Source organism: Mus musculus, chromosome 8 (assembly GCF_000001635.26).
Source record: "Mus musculus strain C57BL/6J chromosome 8, GRCm38.p6 C57BL/6J".
NCBI classification, from domain to species: Eukaryota; Metazoa; Chordata; class Mammalia; order Rodentia; family Muridae; genus Mus; species Mus musculus.
In genome coordinates, this window is record NC_000074.6 from 106,097,591 (window position 1) to 106,120,618 (window position 23,028).

The 23,028-nt window shown below is 39.7% G+C and overlaps 1 protein-coding gene across 4 annotated transcripts in view; it reads left to right on the forward strand.

Annotated features, from left to right (window-relative positions):
• Window positions 1–23,028, forward strand: part of Nfatc3 (nuclear factor of activated T cells, cytoplasmic, calcineurin dependent 3) — a 71,720-nt gene that overhangs the window by 38,773 nt on the left and 9,919 nt on the right. For 2 of the 4 annotated variants that reach the window (NM_001368797.1, NM_001368796.1), the window contains exons 6-10: window positions 1,482–1,622; window positions 3,344–3,399; window positions 6,435–6,561; window positions 10,535–11,539; window positions 21,732–21,835. In NM_001368797.1, coding sequence (NP_001355726.1) covers window positions 1,482–1,622; window positions 3,344–3,399; window positions 6,435–6,561; window positions 10,535–11,539; window positions 21,732–21,832 — 1,430 coding nt within the window. In that variant the 3' untranslated portion in view covers window positions 21,833–21,835. Of the gene's footprint in view, window positions 1–1,481; window positions 1,623–3,343; window positions 3,400–6,434; window positions 6,562–10,534; window positions 11,540–18,885; window positions 21,665–21,731; window positions 21,836–23,028 lie in introns of those variants that run through there. The other 2 variants (XM_006530754.4, NM_010901.3) reach the window with 2 other exon arrangements.

Consider the following 23,028-nt stretch of genomic DNA (forward strand, 5'->3'; position numbering starts at 1 on the left):
GTATATGGTACAGAATTTATAATGGGTTTAGGGACATGTGTCTGTAATTTCAGCACTTTGGAGGTGAAAGCAAGAGGATCAGGAGTTTAAGGTCATCCTCGACTACAGATGAAGTTCAGGACCAGCTTGGACTCTGACTCAAAAGAGGGTGGGGTGGGGAAACTATATTGTTAGCTGTTAAAGAACAGAAAGTAGCAGGAAAAGGTGGAATAAAAACTTAAGTAATACTGTACATTAGAAATCACATTATAGCCAGGTGTCGTGATATACACCTTTAGTTCAACGATTTGGGAAGCAGAGGCAGGATTTGGGAACCAGGCCAGCCTGGTCTACAGAGTCAGTTCTAAGACACCCAGTGTTATGCAGAGAAACCCTGTCTTGAAATGCCAATCAATCAATCAGAAAAAAGAAAAAAGAGAATCGGATTATGTTCCTGAAATCCTGTGGAAGTAGAAAAATATAGTCATTGCAGAAAGTCATTGTTGCTTTTAGAAATTAAATAGTAAAATATGTCTCCCATTATGTTTTAGTTAATTTATTTTAAAAATTATCCTCCATAGAAGTCCATGTTGCCGGGCGTGGTGGCGCACGCCTTTAATCCCAACACTGGGGGCGGGGCGCGGGGGGGGGGGGGCAGAGGCAGGCGGATTTCTGAGTTCGAGGCCAGCCTGGTCTACAAAATGAGTTCCAGGACAGCCAGGGCTAGACAGAGAAACCCTGTCTCAAAAAACAAAAAACAAAGAAAGAAAGAAAGAAAGAAAGAAAGAAAGAAAGAAAGAAAGAAAGAAAGAAAGAAAGAAAGAAAGAAAGAAAGAAAGAAAAGAAGTCTAATGTTGTAATGAGAAAGAGTTGTTTGGTCTGTAGGAGTTACTTAGATGCTTGTCTTGTCTCAATTGATCATAGTTTAATTACATATTTTGGACTTGATTTTTATAATTATATTTGTAAATTGTAACAGTTCTATGGATGGCATATACTTGAGTTAAATTAAAAAAACAAAATATTAAGTAAATGTATGGGAGCCAATGCATTAGTTAGAAACATTAATTTCTCTTTTTCAGATTTTTTTGCATTTGTACTCTAAAATAATTTCATTTCAACTCAATATAACTCTGTTTCTAAACATTTTAGCTTTTTTAATAAGAATTATTACCAATGTTTTGATTTTTTTAAAGATTTATTTATTATTTATTTTATATATAAGTACACTGTAGCTGTCTTCAGACACACCAGGAGAGAGGGAGTCAGATGCCATTACAGATGGTTGTAAGCCACCATGTGGTTGCTGGGATTTGAACTCAGAACCTTCGGAAGAGCAGTCAGTGCTCTTAACCGCTGAGCCATCTCTCCAGCCCCCTAGTGTTTTGATTTTTAAAAGCCTAAATTAATTAATTCCAATGTTTATTTTATAGTATGGACATATCTTGAATGTGTGAAATATTTTAAAATAATATTTTGTTTTTCTTAACTACTAAAAACAGCTCAGCGATCTGCTCAAGAACTCCCTCATATTGAGAAGTACAGTATCAACAGTTGCTCTGTCAATGGAGGCCACGAAATGATTGTGACTGGATCTAATTTTCTTCCAGAATCCAAAATAATTTTTCTTGAAAAAGGACAAGGTAAATAATATAAAATACAAATTAACTCAGTATAAGTGATTAAAGAAGGAAATAAATTAAGTAGATATTTCAGTTATATTAATCACCAAATAGTCTTCATAAAATTATAGGCATCCTGTAAGCAACTGGGTTTTATTGAAAACTTACAGTTACTAAATTCACATGTATGTGTTAAATTCTCTTTAATGGCATATTAAAAGTAATTCACCCAGCATTTCTACTACATGATGTTCACTCAGGAAACCTGGGACATATGTCCACACAGAGGCCGAGACACAGATGCCTATGGCAGCGTTGTTCATAACAGCTCCAAAGGAAAGAACAAAATCCTTACTGACTGATGAGCAGACAAAAGCAATATGCTGTGTCCACAGTACCCTAGTTTCTTCTCTCTTGCTTTGATAAAATACCCAGACATTTAGGTAACAAAAGGAGTTTGGTTTATAGTTCCAGGTTTCAGCTCTGTGGGAAGTAAAGGCAGGGATTCAGGCATCAAATCACACCCACAGGTCAAGACAGTCCCTCACCTCATGCCACAGGCCAGCTTGGTCCAGAGAGTCCCTGTGTAGACTCTTCAGATGATTCTAGGTTGTATCAGATTGACAACTAAAACTCATCGTCATGCATAAGTGAAATATTTAGTATAAAAAAGGGAAATACTACTAATGTATGTTGCAATGTGGATAAATATTAGAGACATTAAAAGAAGCCATAACAGAATACATAAAATAAGCAAATCATAGAAGTAGGAAATAGATTTAGAGCTTTGCAGTTATGCAAGAAGTGACCAGGGACCATAAAAATGGTCTAGAATTAGTACAACTCTGTGAATATCCTAACTAAATTACATAGAGATAAAATTAACAAGGTATGTTCTAAATACTTTTGGTTAGTTGGTTTGGTTAGTTTGGTTTGTTTTTCAAGACAGAATTTCTCTGTGTAGCCCTAGTTGTCATGGAACTCACTCTGTAGACTAAGCTGACCTTGAACTCAGAGATCACCCTTGCTTCTGCTGGGACTAAAGGTGCGCCTCCCACCCACCACCACCTTCACCACCACTGCTGACTTGGTCTTAAATTCAGCCCTTAAACTGATCCCGCTGCCCTCTACTTTCAAGGCTGGAATATCAGCCATCTGCCCCCACATTGAGCCCCTTTTCTTTAGTTTTATTTAAGATTGTTTTTCTCTTCATGTTTGAAGTGTGTTTTGAAGGTATATATGTTTTGTTTTTGTGCATGTTTTGGAGGCCAGAGATCAATGTCAGTTGTTTTCTTTAATTATTTTCTAATTTGGGAGGAGAGGAGAGAGAAAAATTTCTCACTAGCTAGCTGTTAACCTGGACCCCCTAATGTTGTTCTTTCTTTATTATTATTATTATTATTATTATTATTATTATTTTAGATTTTATATATGTAAGTACACTGTAGCTGTCTTCAGACATTCTAGAAGAGAGCATCAGATTTCATTAGGGATGGTTGAGCCACCATGTGATTGCTGAGATTTGAACTCGGGACCTTCGGAAGAGCAGTCAGTGCTCTTAACCACTGAGCCATCTCTCCAGCCCTTCTCATTATTTTTTAATACTACATTTTCTTTTTTTGTTAGTTGGGACTCTTGTGAGAAAAAAATTCCCTCTGCCAATATTTTGTGATACTACATAGATTAGATTTTCTGTTTTCAAACTTAAATTGCTTTTAACTGTAAATTTTTTCTTTTAATAGATGGAAGACCTCATTGGGAGGCTGAAGGAAAAATAATCAGAGAAAAATGTCAAGGGGTAAGAAATTTACCTTAATTATTTAATTAGTTAGAAGTATTTAAAAAGGGGCTGGAGAAATGGCTCAGTGGTTAAGAACACTTGTTCCTTTTGCAGAGGACCAGGGTTCAGTTCTTAGTGATCACATGATGGTTCACAACCATCTGTAACTGCAGTTCTGGGACATCCAATCTCTATTTCTGATCTTCTCAGAAATCAGGCACACACGTGTGGTACATAATACATATGTACAGGCAAACAGTTTTTCACATAAAATCTTAAAAATATATAATTCTTAAAGAAATATTTTATTAAAAAAGTAGTATTTAAGGACAGACATGGTGACATATGCCTTTAATCCCAGAACATGGGAGGCAGAGGCAGGTGCTTGCCTGTGAGTTGAAGGAGGCCAGTCTAGTCTTGATAGTGAGACTATCTTCCTAGTGTTGAAGGAAGTATTGAAGAAACTTAGTAGAAAATTGAATAATGTAGTTTTATAGTATGGGAAAGAATAATGAGAAAAAGAAAAATAAATTAGAGTTTCTATTACTTTGGAAGTGTGATACTTTTCTGGTATTCATATTAAAGTTTAAAAAAATAAATAAACAAACCAGGCCATGGTGGGGCATGCCTTTAATCTCAGCACCCTGGAGGCAGAGGCAGACCTAATCTCTGAGTTTAAGGCCAGCCTGGTGTATACAGTGAGTTCCAGAATAGCGAGGGCTACCCTGTCTTGAAGAAAATAAACAATATATATCTTCTCTTCTGTGTGGAAAAAGAAAAAAATTGAAAATGAAAAATTAGAAATGGAAGAACTTTCATAATAAAAATGTCACTATGCTGAGAATGGTGCCCCACACCTTTAATCCCAATAGAAGCAGCAGAATCTCTGATTTAGAGGCCAGCTTGTTCTTCATGGGGAAGTCTAGGCCAGCCAAGGCTACATAGTGAGACTTTGTCTCAAAAAAGCAAAGAATGTGTATAGTATGGTAGCTTGTAACTACTGCACTCAAGGGGCAGAAGATGGAGAAGGTAGGTCTGAGGCCATCTGAGGCTAAATAACAAGTCTAAAACTAGTATGTTCCTCCTAGGCCCCCAAAGCAACTATGCTGTCTAGTTTTATGTCAACTTGATACAAGAGCTTGATACAAGAGGGCACTTCAATTAAGAAAATGAGAACATTATATGTATGTGTATACACACACACACACACACACATATGTACATATACATATATATATATTTATTTATATACATATATATAAATTGTAGCCTCAATTAAGAGTATAGAATGCTACAGGCTGTGAGCAAGTCTGTAGGACATTTTCTTAGTGATTGATGTGGGAGAGTCCTGCTCATTGTGGGTGGGGCTATCGTAAGCAGCACCTGTCAGTGTCCTCTGCATTGGCTCCTGCCCCCCCCCCTTTTTTTTTTAATATTTCTTTATCTTTATTATATGTAAGTACACTGTAGTTGTCTTCAGACACTCCAGAAGAGGGAGTCAGATCTCATTACGGATGGTTGTGAGCCACCATGTGGTTGCTGGGATTTTGGTCTTTGGAGAGCAGTCGGGTGCTTTTACCCACTGAGCCATCTCACCAGCCCCTCCTGCCCCTTTTGAGTTTCTGTTCTGACTTCCTTCATGATGATGGTAATACAAAAGTATAATCCAAATAAATCATTTCTTTCCTGAGTTGCTTTTGTCATCGTGGGGGTTTTGTTTGTTTGTTTGGTTTTTGTCATGGTTTTTTAACACAGCAATATTAATCCTAATTAGGATAGTAATGTACTTCTTTTTGAGTAGGCACAACCCTTTTCTCAATAAATATCAACTTTGCTTGTAGTGGGACAAGCCCCTAATTTGTATTTAATTTGTCATTAAATACACTTCCTAACACCAGAGCTACTCATTAAGCCATTAAGCTTTCCAGAATCCTTACTAGAAGAACCTGTGGTCTTGCATCTTGACTGGAATAGACAACAGTTTTCTCTAGACTAGTAAATAGCACTTTCCAAAATACTTCCTAAAGACTTGGAACAGTCAGATTGATTAGATTTGATTTTGGATAAAGACTTTCACTTTGTGCGTATAGGTTTTATATACTTCTGACTTAGATGTTTTGAATATAAAACTAATGCTAAGAAATCTAAACTAGAGGCTGGAGATATGGGTTAGCAGTTAAGAGCACTTGTTGCTGTTTTAGAGGACTTGAGTTTGGCCCCCAGTACTCATGAGGTGGCTAACCTTCTCTTAACCCCAGTTCCAGAGGATACAACATCTACTGACCTTGGGTACTGCACACATGTGGTGCACAAACATACTTGTAGGCAAATGCTTATTTAAATTGAAAAAAAACTATATATAATACAACTTGCGAAGTGTTAATCATGATCATATATTCAAGTAGGCCTCCTGCTAAGGTATTTATAGTAGGGGCTGGAGAGAGGAGAGATGGCTTAGCTGGTAAGAGCACTGACTGCACTTCCAGAGGTCTGGAGTTCAATTCCCAGCAACCATATGGTAGCTTACAAACATGTGTAATGGGATCTGATGCCTTCTTCTGGTGTGTCCTGAAGACAGTGTACTCATACGTAAAATAAATGGGGAAAAAAAGTGTACACACACACACACATTAACATGAGTGTTCAGTAGAGCCATGTATTTCAGTACATACATAGTATATAATAAGACTTTATTTTAAAAGGTATACAATGTAGCTCAGGCTGGCCTTGAATTTATCTATCTATTTCTACCTCCTGAGTACTGTGGCTACAAATACGCATCACTATGCCTAAAGTCTCTTTATTTTTGCTCTCACTAGAAGCACAATGGGTAGGTAAAAATCAGTTTCTTTAATCATTAAAGATTTCATCTTTGTCAACAAAATATTCGTGTAAATAAATCTCCAAATGACTTATTTGACAACTTTACATGCATAATTTTCTGTGATGGGGAAACACTTGCATTAAGAGTTTCATGAATTGCTTTGAGTTTGGCAGGTGCATTTCATTTTTAGTTCTTAGTATAACACAGTCTTCCTTTCCTTGTTCCTCAGGCTCACATTGTCCTTGAAGTTCCTCCCTATCATAACCCAGCAGTTACATCTGCCGTGCAGGTGCACTTTTATCTTTGCAATGGCAAGAGGAAAAAAAGCCAGTCTCAACGTTTTACTTACACACCAGGTACAAGAAGTTGTGATGATTTTAAGAGTTTTCTTTTATAATAAGAACCTTGTATTAAATGTTTCATGTAATGCCAACATATTATTTTGTTGTTTTGTTGTTCTCTGTGTAGCCTTAGCTGTCCTAGAGCTTGCTCTGTAGACCAGGCTGTCCTGGGACTCAGAGATCTACCTGCCTCTGCCTCCCAAGTGCTGGCTGTAAAGGTGTGTACCACCATTCCCTAGCTTTTGTTGCATTTCGTTTGACAAGTCACAATTGTACCGGCCTATGAGCTATGGAGGGTATAAAGTCAACGTCAAGAGTTACCCACTGGGGCTGGAGAGATGGCTCAGTGGTTAAGAGCACTGACTGCTCTTCCGAAGGTCCTGAGTTCAAATCCCAGCAACCACATGGTGGCTCATGACCATCTGTAATGAGATCTGATACCCTTTTCTGGTGCATCTGAAGACAGCTGCAGTGTACTTGGATATAATAATAAATAAGTCTTTTTTAAAAAATGTTTTGTTTTTTTTTAAAAAGAGTTACCCACTAACCAAAACAGACCTCTTTTTGCTATTAAATTTTCCAGTTTTTTTTTTATTATGACCTAAGTATTGTATTTAGTAATATATACTACTGGTTAAGTACTTAAAGAACAAATATTTATACAGGTCTTCTCTGTGGTGGGCACTGGGCTTGTCACCAAGGCAGATGTGATGATGATGATGATGATGATGATGATGATGATGATGATGATGATGTAGTAACGAACCTTTGTCTGCAAGAAGAAACTTTAAAAATTTAATTTAAAATTTTATCTTATATGTACGGGTGTTTTGGCTGCTTGAATGTCTGTGTACCTCTTGCATACTGGTGTTGGTGGAGGCCAGAAGAGGGCTTCAGATCCCCTGTAACTGGAGTTATAGAGAGTTGAAGTCCCATGTGAGTGTTGGGAATTGAACCTCAATTTCTCTGCAAGAGCAACCTGTGCTTTCCAGACCCTCTTGCAAAAACTTTTACCTTTTATATTAAGAAAAGAGTTGGCATTTTATTTGATTGTTGATTTAGAAGTAGTTTTTGTTTTGTTTTGTCTTTTCATTTTGAGACGGGGAAGGGCTCACTCTGTAGCTGGCCTGGGATTCACTCTGTAGTTCAGACTGACCTAAAACTCTTGGTGATCCTCCATCTCAGCTTCCTCAGTGCTAAAATAATAGGTATATGCTACCATGTAATACTGGTGATTATTAAGGGTTACTCATTTGTCATATATTTCATTTATAGTCTGTAAAGACTTTATATTTTCAGTTCTTTTTGTTGTTTGTTTGTTTGTTTGTTTGAAACAGGATTCCTCTGTGTAATTCCAGCTGTCCTGGAACTCAGTAGACAAGGCTGGCATTGAGCTCACAGAGATCTTCTTGCTTCTGCCTCCTATAAGGCATACACCCCCATGCCTGACTTGTTTTCAAATCTTAGTCATACATAGCTCTGTGGTTAATGGTGTCATGGAATTTTATGAGACCTAGAAGACACAATGTGTTAACAGGGAGGAGACATCATATTCAGGTCTTGGGATATAGCCTGTTTACTTTTAGGTTGTGGTTTTTAATTGGTGGTATTTGGTTGGCTGATTTTTGTTGTTGTTGGTGGTGGTGTGTGTGTGTGTATATATATTTATGTATGTATAGATAATAAAAAATAATAAAGAATATCAAATTTCTGCCTAGTAGAGGTAGGCAGATATCTTAAATTGAGGCCAACCTGGTCTACATAGTGAGTTCCAGGACAGCCAGGGCTACATAAAGAAGGTGAAAAGGAATAAGATTTTAAAATATAGAGGTTGAAGTCAGGCATAATGGTACATTTATGTAATCACAATACTCAGGAAGTAAGACAGAGAAGAATATCGTGATTGTTTCTCCTGGCCTGTGTAATGAGACCATGGCTCTAGCACACTGTGGTTTGGGTAGACCGAAGAGGATAACAACTCTGAGTCCCATACTCATGAATTTGTAGGGCCTAGCTCTCCTGGTTGTATTTACTTTAAGGTTGTGGGGTTTGTTGTTGTTGTTTCTGTTTGTTGTTGTTGTTGGTTTGGTTTTTTTGTTAGTTTGTTTTGGCTGTTGTTTGGTTTTTGTTTTTGTTTTTGTTTTGAGACAGTCTCATTGACTGGCTTGGAACTCCTGAAGATCTGCCTGTCTCTGCTTCTGCTTCCTGAGTGTTGAGATTAAAGGCATGCACCACCATGCCCGGTTGTGTAACTTTCTGTTGCTGCACTCAGAAGTTAAAGTACTGTTGTGATGAAACTCATCTCTGTCCTGAATAAGGAAGAATGCTTCTGTGATTGCAAAAAATAAGCACTATGATCAGCAAATTAGAGGTATTGATTACTTCCTAATAGTGGTAGTAATTAAAGGGCAAAAGCAAACAGGAGAGGCTATGCTGCTTTGATTCCATCTCATGAATTAGGAGGATACTATAAAGATATAATTTATTGGCATTATGTATCAAAATGAAAATCACTAGAGACCCAGGATGGAGAACAACATTGGATTGGCCTAGAACTACCACCAAGCCTTAGCCTTGAACTTGCTGTGTAGCACAGTATGACCTTAAATTTCCAGATTCTCCTCTTTACTTTATAAATCCTGGGGTTACAGGAATGTACCACCACATTCAGCTCCTTTGTCTCCTTTTTAGTTCACAGTAAGCAGCCAGTTACATAGCCAAGCTCTCCACTTAGCCGAGTTAAGGGATGAGAGTAGTCAGCCATCCTGCCTGCCTTCTCTCTTCTCCCCCCTCCCCCTATTTCATTTCCTAGCCTGTCCTGTTTTCTTCCTTTAAGATAGGGTCTAACTTGGAAATCAGAGATCCATGTGCCTCTGCCCTTTGAGTGCTGGGATTAAAGGCAAGTGTCACTGAGCCTGGCCATGTATATTGGTTTTGTGTATTGCAGTGTTTGTTGGTTTCTTATAGATTTTGGTAGTTTTTCATTTTTACATTTTTTTTTCTGTTTTTTGTTTTGTTGTTGTTTTGTTTTTCTTTAGACAGGGACTGGATAGCCCAGGCTGTTCTCTATCTTTGTTCTACTGAGTACTGGGATTACAGGTGTGTGCTACCTCATGTGGTTTTCAGTTTTTCTCTTGATAGTCACACAGTGGTAGAGGATCAGACCTATCACATGAGAGGTATGTTTCAGATTGAGAGTCCTAGATTCAGTGCCTTATAGGTCATAGGATTATTTTTGGTGTGTTTTCTTGTTATTTTTTATTTAGCAATCATCCTCTTTTTTTTTTTTTTTTTTTTTTTTTTTCTTTTTTTCTTTTTTTAAGACAGGGTTTCTCTGAAATCTTGGCTGTCCTGGACTCCCTCTGTAGACCAGGCTGGCCTTGAACTCACAGAGATCTGCCTGCCTTTGTCTCCCAAGCACTTGGATTAAAGGCATGTGCCACTACTACCCGGCTGTTCATCTCTTTTTAAATTATGTTTTAAGCTTTTCTCATGTATATGTGCACATCCAAAAATTAATTTCTGAGTGATAAGCACTGTGCTTGCTGTTTCCCAAATTTGGAGGTCGGAGGACAACCTCAGGTCTCAGGTGTCAGGCCTTGCCTTCCATCTTGTTTAAGAGAGGGTCTCTTGGGAGGCAGAGGCAGGCAGATTTCTGAGTTCGAGGCCAGCCTGGTCTACAAAGTGAGTTCCAGGACATCCAGGGCTAGACAGAGAAACCCTGTCTCAAAAAACAAAAAAAAATAAAAAAAGAGAGAGTCTCTGTTTAGTTTTTGAGCACTGCTTATGTCAGACTAGCTGGTTTATGAGCTTCTAGAACTATATATACATATAACAAATAAAACATTTTACATGAACTTCCTTCTCTAAAGACATTGAGTTCATCCCCATCGTGTTATGGTTCCAAACCCTAGAATTATAGAATTACGTTGTCATAATCATCTTGTAAGCTATATAATAATGCTTGCTTTAACCCTTTACTTTTCAGTTTTGATGAAGCAAGAACAAAGAGAAGACACAGATTTGCCTTCAGTTCCATCTTTGCCTGTGCCTCATTCTGCCCAGGCCCAGAGGCCCTCCTCAGAGACAGGGCACCCCCATGACCGTGCGATGTCAGCACCGGGAAGCCTGCTTTGTCAAGTGCAGCCAGCATATACATCTATGGTAGCCTCCACCCATTTGCCACAGTTGCAGTGTAGGGATGAAGGTGCTGGTAAAGAGCAGCACATAGCAACATCTTCAGTCATGCACCAGCCTTTCCAAGTTACACCAACATCTCCTATAGGGTCTTCCTATCAGTCTATACAAACTAGTATGTATAACGGTCCAACCTGTCTTCCTGTGAATCCTGCCTCTAGTCAAGAATTTGACCCAGTTTTGTTTCAGCAAGATGCAGCTCTTTCTAGTTTAGTAAATCTTGGCTGTCAACCACTGTCACCAATACCATTTCATTCTTCAAATTCAGATGCGACAGGACATCTCTTAGCACATTCACCTCATTCTGTGCAAACCCCACCTCATCTGCAGTCAATGGGATACCATTGTTCAAATGCAGGACAAACAGCTCTTTCTTCTCCAGTGGCAGACCAGATCACAGGTCAGCCTTCTTCTCATTTACAGCCTATTACATATTGTCCTTCACACCCAGGATCTGCTACAGCAGCTTCCCCAGCAGCCTCTCATCCTCTGGCTAGTTCACCGATTTCTGGGCCATCATCCCCTCAGCTGCAGCCTATGCCTTATCAATCTCCTAGCTCAGGAACTGCCTCATCACCATCTCCAACTACCAGAATGCATTCTGGACAGCACTCAACTCAAGCACAAAGTACAGGCCAAGGAGGCCTTTCTGTTCCTTCATCCTTAGTATGTCACAGTTTGTGTGACCCAGCGTCATTTCCGCCTGGTGGTGCAACTGTGAGCATTAAACCTGAACCTGAAGATCAAGAACCTAACTTTGCAACCATTGGTCTACAGGATATCACCTTAGATGATGGTAAGTCCCAGCTCCTCCCCACCTCGCCCTACTTACCCTACCTTGTGAATGTGTGTGTTTATGTATTTTGAGTTAGGCTGGCCTTGAACTTACTGTATAGTGGAGAGTGACCTTAAATTTCTGATTCTCCCAAGTGTTAAGATGACAGGTATGTACCTCCAGACCCAGATAGTATTAGAGATTGAACCCTAGGACTTGCAGAACTGGAGCTCAGTGTCAGCTCAGGCTGACCTCAACTGTATGGTGATCTTTCTCCCTCAGCCTCCTAATGCTGGAAAGATAAAAGTGAACCACCACATATGTTACGTGTAACACATTATATAGTTATCTGTAGCCATCATCTAGTGAAAATCCTAAAGATTCCAGAGCTAGATATAGATTTTTAGTTTTCTTTCTAATTCTATATTAATCTGTCTTAGGAAAATAATTCTAAACCAGCTATCTAGATCAGGAACTGACCTAGACCTAGCTTGTCTCCTGTTACAGGTTTGTAGCTACACTAGATCCATTCCATAATGGAGAAACTGTCATTAAATATCAGGTCATAGGACTGAAGTGTTGTCTCTCCAACTAGCTTATAACTTGATTAACCCATGTATTCTAGTCTAAGCCTGCCACATGGCTGGTTACAAATTCTCAGTTTCATACATCTCACTCTATCCCAGAGTACCTTTCTCCCTATGGGAACTCTCACCTCCTATTCCCTACCTCAGCTTCTTGGCCAATCAGCTTTTTATTGGCAGATGATGTTTCCATACAGTACACAAAAGAATCTCTCTACATACCCACCTGACAGTTCATAGCCTGTAACTACATTCCCAGAGGATCCAGTGTCTTCTTTTGTTTTTTTGGTTTTTTGAGACAGGGTTGTAGGTACTGTATGTGGTGCGCAGACATACACACAAGCAAAGTGCTCATATATGTAAAATAAAAACAACAAAAAGTGCCGGGTGTGGTGGTGCACGCCTTTAATCCCAGCACTCAGGAGTCAGAGGCAGGTGGATTTCTGAGTTCCAGGACAGCCAGAGCTATACAGAGAATCCCTGTCTCAAAAAACTCAAAAAACAAAAAACAAAAAACAAAAACCATTTAAACGTAAAGTCCTTAGAACAAAGGGCAAAGAAAGCAATATGTAACCTGTAAGTTTTTGGGGCCTGCTATTCACACCTAATACCTGATTACAGGCAGTCAGAATTACTCTAACCAAAGTATAAAAGATCCACATACTACTAGAAGGTTAGTAGAGATATGTATGACAGATTCATAGGAATGACTTCACAAGGCTTCCATAAGTCAGTGGTATTTGAAGATGAATGTATGTTTTTAATAAATTCGAATCAATGGGCAACTCACATAATGTAACTTTGGCAAGGGAACAAATGGTACATTAGAGGATAGTTTTCAAAGACACAAGGGAGATATCCCAGGTCTGTGTTGTAAACATAAAATGTATATGTAAACTAGAGCAATTCAAAGTAGCATCTTTCTATTGTCTATTTCCGGTTATCTGATTCAGTTCTTAACATTTCTGCTACTTATGAGCAGGTGGTCTGCCTACAGTGTCACACTAGTCATAGTTATTGCAGTAGAGCACAGGCTAGATTCAGATTTGTTTATTCTAGACTTAGCTCTTGTACCACTATAGCTGCAGCTCAGTGTGATGTGGATGATAAGAGCTCTTTGTTAAAGGTATCCATAGAGCCGGGCATGGTGAAGCACACCTTTAATCCCAGCACTCCGGAGGCAGAGGCAGGCAGATTTCTGAGTTCGAGGCCGGCCTAGTCTACAAAGTGAGTTCCAGGACAGCCAGGGCTAGACAGAGAAACCCTGTCTCGGGGGTGGGGGCGGTGGGGGGGACCCACAATCTAAAAAACTAACAAAACATTCCCAGATTGAAGCATCATAGAAGACAGACTGGCTATTGAATTTTTCATTGCCATGCATTGGAGAGTTGATTGGTGTCGAGCTATAACTGGGGGGAAGTCAACAGTACTCTGGGCACCGCAGATACTGAGCTGTTCACTCTTCCAGTGAATTTCTTTTCAGATGCATATTCTAGGCTAGTGTGTTACTGTAGAGCCAAATTTCCAGCCATTTGTAACTTGACTTCTTGTTTGAATTTTCTGTGAATTTCTGGGTTTTTTTGTTTTGTTTTTTGTTTTGTTTTTGTTTGTTTGTTTGTTTTTTTGGTTTTTCGAGACAGGGTTTCTCTGTATAGCTCTGGCGGTCCTGGAACTTAGAAATCCGCCTGCCTCTGACTCCTGAGTGCTGGGATTAAAGGCGTGCACCACCACACCTGGCTTTTAAATTCTTTTGTTGTTGTTGTTGTTCTGTTTTTTGGGGTTTTTTTTTTTTCGAGACAGGGTTTCTCTGTGTAGCCCTGGCTGTCCTTCTGTTGTTTTTTTAAGACAGGATTTCACTCTATAAAGAGTGCTGGCCTTGTAGAGAGGCACCTGCCTTTGCATCCCAAGAACTAGGTAAGATGAAAGGTGTGTACTTTTACACCTGGCCCATTTGTCTGCTCAGGAGAGAATTTTTTCTTGAGTCTTTCTATGATTTTAAGGCCAGACTGGTCTACAGTGTGAGTTCCAGGATAGTCAGGGCTGCACAGAGAAACCCTGTCTTGGGGAAAAAAAATACTTGGGGAGAAAAAAAAAACCTGTATGTTATACTGCATTATGCTTTAGATTTTGGACCAATTGATATATATTAAAACATGATTTTTATAACATATAGAAATACTCGGTTATGTTTTAAACTTTTAAATTGAGATTATTTTATTGTGTAAAAGTATCTTTTACTCATCTGAAGTAATTATTGTCTTGGAGGTTTACTGCTGAATAAGCTCACCCTTTCTAGCTCGTTCTGATGTCTGACCAGCTGGTTCAAACTAGTTTCTCCCAGCTTTCTGACTGAATTGTTCTGCTTGACCTCAAACTTAACTCTAGAAACCTATCTAATCTTCTGGCTCCTCATTCTCTGTAAAACTGCTTCGTCTGCACCAACTGAACTGAACTCAAAAACACGCTCCACTCCACTCCACTCCACTCCACTCCACTCCACTCCACTCCACTGCACTCCACTCCACTCCACTCCACTCCACTCCACTCCACTGCACAGTGCAGAGCACCAGCCTTAAGTGACTGAACTTACAGAACTGCCCTCCAACTAGAGAAGTCACCTTCAAACACCACTGCTTCCTTCTGCATACTAACCTTACTTTCATTGTTTGGAATTAAAGGTGTGCACTAAGGGCATGTTTGTATTCCAGCCAGAGGGATTAAAGATGTGTGGTCCTTTGCCAGAGCAGCCATGTTACTGGATTAAAATTCCTCTGTGGTATTGTAAAACTAGATAACTAGACTAGTGGTTCTTTGCTTTAGTTTGTGATTGAACTAACTAAATTCTGTTAAAATTGTCCTCTAATTTTTCCTCCCATTGTCTTCCTTTGTTCTTAGACTAACAGCACAGCTGCAGCTCTTCCTTCAGAGAAGAGGCTGCACATTTAATGTAGTTCAAACAGCTGCTGTGGTGAGACTGTCACTGCCACTGCCACTTGCTGGCTCTGTGCAACAGCATGCTGACCCTGAATGTAGGGCAGGTGCTGATTGACAGTTAACGCTCTAGATACCACTCAGCTGCTTCAGCTCTCTATATAAGTGTTGCTTATAGGGGGCTGGAGGGATGGCTCAGCAGTTAAGAGCACTGACTGCTCTTCCAGAGGTCCTTAGTTCAATTCCCAGCAACCACATGTTGGCCCACAACTATCTGTATTGGGATACAATGCCCTCTTCTGGTGTATCTGAAGAGCACAACAGTGCACTCACATACATTAAATAAATAAATAAATCTTTTAAAAAAAAAGTGATGCTTATAGCCCAGGATTATCTATTCATAACTGTCCTACCTCTGGCATTTCAAATGCTGAAATTATAGATGTCTGCTACAATGCCTGGGTTAACGAATGTCTTTTAAAAGTAAAGAATTAATAAACACAAGATTCACATGGCTACTTGTCAGGGGTGTAGAAGACTATTATGGAGGATGAGTAGAGAGATAATATGGCAGTGTTTAGTGCATGCATTTATTGGATAGTGGTTTCGCTGGTGTTTATTATATTTATATAAATATTTTATTATATTTTTATATACTTGTGTGTATGGACAGGAGAGACCCTGGGAATGATTGTAGAGGTCAGAGAACAACTTATAGAAGTCAGTTCTCTTTCAACCATAGAGGTTTCAGGAATCAAACTCAGTAACCAAGTTTGGTGGCCAGTACCTTCTAAGCCATCTTGCTGGCCCTAGATAATTATTTAATATTTATTTAATAATTTTATTTAATATTCATTCAATTTATATTTAATATTTAATAGTGTTTATCCAATTAATATTTAAATAATAAAGGAAGTCATATGTAACCAATAGGGTGAGGATATCATCAATGATATACATAATTACTCCATTTATTATCCATCAATGATATATATAATTACTAGGGGTTATAGGAAGGTAGGTAGTATTGAATTGTTCCTTTAACCGAAATGCTAGGACCTCTTTTGGCTACATACATGAATCATCAGCCTTCAAACATATTTATGATGAAGACTTTTAAAGGTTGAAAGAACTAATAAAGAATGCTGTGTAGACTGGGAATATATAGCAAAGGGTTCAGAACCACCCTGGGATATGCAGTAAGAAAAATTAGTTTCAGCTAGGTGTGGTGGTATATGCCTTTAATCCCAGCATTTGGGAGGAAGAGGGAGATGGACCGCTGCCAGCCTGGTTTATTACATAGTGAGTTGTAGGACAGCCAGGGCTATAAAATAAAGAGACCTTGTCTAAAAGGAAGAAAGGAAGGAAGCAAGCAAGTAAGGAGAAAAGAAGAAGAAAAAGAAAGCAAAATTAGAGCCGGGCGTGGTGGCGTACGCCTTTAATCCCGGCACTGGGGAGGCAGAGGCAGGCGGATTTCTGAGTTTGAGGCCAGCCTGGTCTACAGAGTGAGTTCCAGGACAGCCAGGGCTACACAGAGAAACCCTGTCTCGAAAAACAAAACAAAAACAAAAAAAGCAAAATTAATTTCTAGATCCAGTGAAGAAATATTTGATGTTATATCAAGTGAGTATATATCTCCAGAAAAACAATGTAGTTGTAGCCTTATAAAAAAAATGCTGCATATGGTGGTATAAACATTTTTTTTTTTTTTTTTTTTTTTGGTTTTTCGAGACAGGGTTTCTCTGTGTAGCCCTGGCTGTCCTGGAACACACTTTGTAGACCAGGCTGGCCTCGAACTCAGAAATCCGCCTGCCTCTGCCTCCCCAGTGCTGGGATTAAAGGCATGCGCCACCACGCCCGGCTGGTATAAACATTTTTAATCCCAGTGCTGGAGAGGCAGAGGCAGGCAGATCTCTGAAGTTACATAGTATGTTCTAGGACACCAGAGCTATGTATTGAGACTCTGTCTCAAAAAAGCAAAACAAACCCAAAAATGTGTGTGTGTGTGCATTGTTTTGTCTGCATGTGTGTTTGTGTACCACAATGTGTTCCTGAGACCCTCACATTCCTTGCAACTAAAGCTACAGACAGCTGTGAGCTGCCGTGTGTGTCCTCGGAAATGAACCCCAGTCCTCTGAAAAGTATGTAGTGCTATCAACCACACAGCCATCTCTGCAGCCCCAGTTGGTACCTTTATTTCTAACAAGATTTGAAGTGTGAATTATTAGGCTTATTGGTATAGACATTGATCAGAGAGGTAAGCATACTTACAGTGTTCTGTGACTACAAATATTATGACCAGAGTTTGAGTTTAAGTTTGTAAATACTCTTTTTTTTGTTTTTTTTTTGGTTTTTCGAGACAGGGTTTCTCTTTATAGCCCTGGCTGTCCTGGAACACACTTTGTAGACCAGGCTGGCCTCGAACTCAGAAATCCGCCTGCCTCTGCCTCCCGAGTGCTGGGATTAAAGGCGTGCACCACCACGCCCGGCTGTAAATACTCTTGCATGTGTTAAGTCGTTTCTAGAACAGCTGTAATTAATTTCTTGGCATATTCTGGATTCTGTAAATATAACAATAGGTTTGTAAAGTCTGCTCTGGGAAAGATAGAAAAGTCACTTTCTTAAAGATGCTATTCTATTTTATAATTTGTATCCTCTTTTCAAGGTACTTAGATGGGTTTTTTTTTAATTTGTTGTGGTTGTTTAGATTTATTTATTTATTTCATGTACACAAGTGCCCTGTTTTTATGCACACCAGAAAAAGGTATCAGATTCCATTACAAATGGTTGTGAGGGGCTGGTGAGATGGCTCAGTGGGTAAGAGCACCCGACTGCTCTTCCGAAGGTCCAAAGTTCAAATCCCAGCAACCACATGGTGGCTCACAACCACCCGTAATGAGATCTGATGCCCTCTTCTGGAGTGTCTGAAGACAGCTACAGTGTACTTACATATAATAAATAAATAAATAAAAAAAAAATGATTAAAAAAAAAAAAAAAAAAAAACAAATGGTTGTGAGCCACCATGCAGTTGCTGGGAATTAAACTCAGGACCTCTAAAAGAGCAGTCAGTACTGTTAACCTCTGAGCCATCTCTCCAGCCCTGGAGAAAGAAAGGGTTTCTCTGTGTAGCCCTGGCTGTCCTGGACCACACTCTGTAGACCAGGCTAGCCTCGAACTCACCAAGATCCTCTTGCCTTTACCTCCCAAGTGCTAGGATAAAAGGCACCAGCACCACCTGGCTGGAAGATGGATTATTACTAGGGTAAAAGTTTTGTTTGGGGAGCCGGCTCTTTTATCCTTATGCCTTGGTAATATTCCCTGTGTCCTCGAAGGGATGGTATACATACCTCACTTAGAGAGCTGGAGAGATTATTCAGAGGATAAAAGCACTTCCAGAGAACCCAGGTTCAATACCCACATGATTGCTGACAGCCACCTGTTTAACTCCAGGTGGAGAAGATCTCTGATGCCCTCTTCTGGGCTCCTGGAGTACTGCATGCATGGGATGCACAGACATTCAGGCAAACACTCATACACAAACAAAATCTCAAAAAGATACCGCATTTACACCTGAGCATTCAACAGTAACTTATTCTTCAGCCTGTTATGAGTTACACTTCCCTCCCCCCCCAAAAAAACCCAAAAGAATATTTTAACAAGTGTAAGGAATTGAGGTATCAAAATTGTTAAGGATAACTTTTGCAGTATTAACAGGAGAAACCAATCTGATAATAAGCCTTTTCCTTTTCTAGGACATGCCAACATAATTGGCCTCACCTATGCTAACATTACAGTGAATCCAAGTACGCATTAGGTAAATCCCAACTAATTCTCGGTTATCTCATTTTCAGGGTTGTAGTAATGTAGTCCCAGATAGTTGAACTGAACTCCTTGGCACCTCGGGAGGCTTGAGCAAAACCTTCAGAAACAGAGGGACTCGTTATAAACAGGTTCGAGAGGATGTAACTAAGTCACTGGATGAAAAGGCATAGGATCAGTCGACCCCTCTCCTACCTTGCATAGATACCAGACACAAAACAGGTAGCATTTAAAGCCATCAAGATTTTTTTCCCGTTTGCTACATGGCTCTTCCCCCTGTGCCTTCCCTCTCCCTGCTTTTGGCTACCTTCCTGCCCTCCAATGCACACCAGCCACTGTTAAGCTGAGGCCACCTCCGGGCTCGTGAGATTGAGGTCACTTAAAGGCCCACATAGCTGCCTGCGGTCCACCCACAGCTCCACCATTGCGTGTTTGTAGCCTGCAGTGCTGCTTGGTTTTTTGTTTTGTTTTTGTTTATTTGTTTGTTTTCTCCTTAATGTAAAGCAGCTAAACCCAGAGCAAGAATGGGAACATTCTGTTACTCCTCAACCCCTCCCAGTTTTTTCTGAAGTAGCCAAACACTCTTTTTTCTTCCGGAAACCAAGGACATGTCTCTTGAACATAGTCTAGGAATTGATGAAGCTACAGTGCTTCCATTCTACTTCTGAGGTTTAACAAAATCTTCCATTGTACCAACATGTAACTACCTAGCTCCAGATTCTGCTAGGTAGAATCATTGCCTGTCTTTATATTCTACTTGTCCCAGTGTTTTATGCCTAACTGAAATGTGTTCCCCTGCCTGTATTATTTGTTCCTTTATCCTTATTTCTTCCCTCTATTTATTTAGTTACCCGTGTAAGCATGCTTCTTACAACAGCATTCTTTTGTGTGGCCAATAAGAGTTCCCTGTAGTCGTGTGTCCATGTTCGCGGCTCTGATCAGGACCCCATCCGGGTACCTTACTGGGTCCTTGCACAACTCTAGGGACTTGACCTGACTGGGGCAGTAGAGGAATGAAGAAATGGCAGACATGAACACACAGGGAAGCTGAGGTTGGGTGGACTTGGGCTCTCTGATAAAGAAACCTTAGTACTCCAGAAACTCAGCATGTTTTTTATATACTGTTGAACAGGCAGAATTCTTGTACGTAGCTAAATTAACAAGATGGGTTAGCTAATCTCAGTAGGAACAGTCTGGATGGAGAAAGCTGTGCTGAATTGTTTCCTGTTGTTGCTGGTGGAGATCAGAAGAGGGTTTCAGACTCCTTCAACTTAGAGTTTACAGATGTTCCTCTGCAAGAGTAACAACTGCTCTTTACTGCAGAAGCTGTCTCTCTAGCCCCATATTAACCTTTTTTTTTCTTTTTTCTTTTTCTTTTCTTTTTTTTTTGAGACAGAATCTCATGCAGCTTAGATTAGAGATTCTGTAGTTTTCTTATGATTTGTTTTGTGTTGTAGCTCTGTAAATGGATCCAAAGGCTTTGTGTATGCTAGGCAATTATCTACCACAGAGTCATACTCCCAGTCCTCTTAGAGCCTCTGTCTGATTTTGATACTGGATAATGCCTTGCAAAGAGTTAGGAGTTATTCTGTTCTCTTTGATTTTTTTTTTTTAAAGTAGGGAAGGTGAGTGAAAATCACTCTTATTTTTTAAGATTTATTTTTTAATTATGTGTGGGTGAGTGTGTGAGTGGGTATTTGTACTTGAGTGTGTACAGGTGCCTTTGGAGCCTAGAAGAGGGTATTAGGTCTCTGGAGGTAGAGTTTCAAGCCTGATAAGATTCTGAGATTCAAATTTGTGTCTTCCATAAGAGCAATACACGCTTATGCCTGCTGTTTGTTTATTTGGAAGACTGCTGCTTTCCACAGAGCACAATCTTGAAGTATGACCAACTTAGCCCCATCCCAAAAGGCCTCAGTGTCTGCTGGCCTCTTTGCTTATTCCTACACTTATTTCTAATGTATATGTTGATTTATCCAAAGTCACACATTTCACCTACACCTTAAAGTCTGTTTTGGAGGTTTACTTTTTAAACAAGCACTCTCAGAAAGTATGATTTTAATTGATCTCTTAAAAAGAAAAAAGAACTTGGGGCAGTAAAAAAAATTACATGACAGAGTTTTTTAGTTTGTTTTGTTTTTAACTCCCTTGTGAGAGTACATTACTACAAATTGGCTCAGCTTATGTTTGCTTAAGATAGGAGTATTAATGTTTAAGGATGCTGCATACAGATTCTGTCCTTCAAAAGATTTTTTTGTTTTTCAAGACAGGGTTTCTCTGTGTAGCCATGGCTGTCCTGGAACTCACTCTGTAGACCAGGCTGGCCTTGAACTCAAGTGCTGCCTCTGCCTCCCAAGTGCTGGGATTAAAGGCATGCGCCACCACTGCCCAGCAAAAGTTGAACTCTTACGTTTGAAGTTGTACAATAAAGACCCAGAAGAGTTCTTACAGGTCAGAGGAACTTCTTTTCTTATCTACTGTGATAATTTAAAACTGAATTTACCTTCTTAAAGCCAATAAAAACATTACCTTTTTAATTCAAAATCATCTATTATGCCTGGCAAATATTATGGTGGCACACACCTTTAATCCTAGCACTCAGAGGCAAGAGGCAGGTGGATCTCCAAATTCCAGGACAGTCAAGGCTTTACAGAGAAAGCCTGTCTGGAAAAAAGAACAACAACAACAAAAAAATCATCCATTACCTAAACTATCTGGATTCCAGTATTAAACTATCTAATAAAATGTGGGAAGTCAAGGAGAATTTAATTCCTCTTACTCAGGAAGCAAAATAGAAAACAATACTGGGCAGTGTAGTAGATTAAGTACAACCTCTGGTTTGTTCCATTCAGTAGTGATGTTGTCTTCTTTGACACAGACCAGTTTATATCTGACTTGGAACACCAGCCATCAGGTTCAACAGAGAAATGGCCCAATCACAGTGAGTTCTCATGTCCAGTTCCTTTCTGGAGAATCTAGAGGGTGAGTGTTGATTAAAATGTATCATTGTTCTTGTACACTAGTCTGGTATTTGCATGCCATGGCTGGATTTGCATGTGCTACAAAGGAGGGGTATGCACAGGCATCCTCATGGTAGGCCCGGCCCCTTCATTGTCTTTGTAGGTACACTTTCACTTTTATACTTAGGCTCTTACACCTGATCTGCAAATTTTAGTTCTAGTTTTTTTGTTTGTTTCTGTTTTGTTTTGACAGGGTTTCTCCCTGCCCTGGTGTTCTAGAACTATTCTCTGTACACCAAGCTGACCTAGAACTCAGAAATCCACCTGCCTCTTCCACCCGAATGTTGGGGTTAGAGGCATGCACCACTACCACCCAGCTCAAGAGCTTAGTCTAGTTTTATTGAGAGGCGAATGTTTAAATAAATTTGTTAGAACCAAGGAGACTTCTCGGTATATATAAAACTTATTTATGGCTTGGGTACTTTGTAAGTTTGTTTGCTGGGCTGATGAAATAATTCAGTGGGTAAAGTACTTACTTCTGGCCTAGCCTGAGTTTAACCCCTAGAACTCATCTGGAAGAAGAAAACTGGCTTCCTCGAGTTGTTCACTAACCTCCATGAACTCAACTGTGGCATGAGCTGTGAGTGAGCACGCACATACACACACATGCACACACACACTGAATACAATTTTTTAAAAATAAAGTTTAGTAGCTGGAGTACTAAGTCTATATAGTTCGGATCAAGTACTCCTAAGTTAGATACAAGACTGTATGAAATAGAAGTAGAGCAGAAAATTGTGTCCAGTATTTAGAGATAATCTAGAGTATTCATCCTTGATCGCCCTTTAGACCCACATTTGTACTCCTGTAGTTCATCTGTGGCTCTACTTGGAAGAACACCAAAGCCATAGTAACAGCATAGGTTCTGTGAAATAGGACCAAAGCCTTTGGCCTCACCCTCAATGCTGTCTACAGTCTTCCCTCACTATTGGATCAGCTCCTTTTTCAGATTCTTTTAGAGTCACTTAGAGTATGTGGGTGAGCATGGTGGTAGTGCCATCCTCCTAGCTACCTGCTGAGGAGCTCAAGTTCAAGAAGTGTCTCAGAGTTGAGTTTTGTTTGTTGTCGTCTCCTCCGCTCTTTCTTCTAGGATCATCTCCCTGTGTAGCCCTGGCTGGCCTTGAACTTGCAATTTAGATTAGATCAAACTGTCC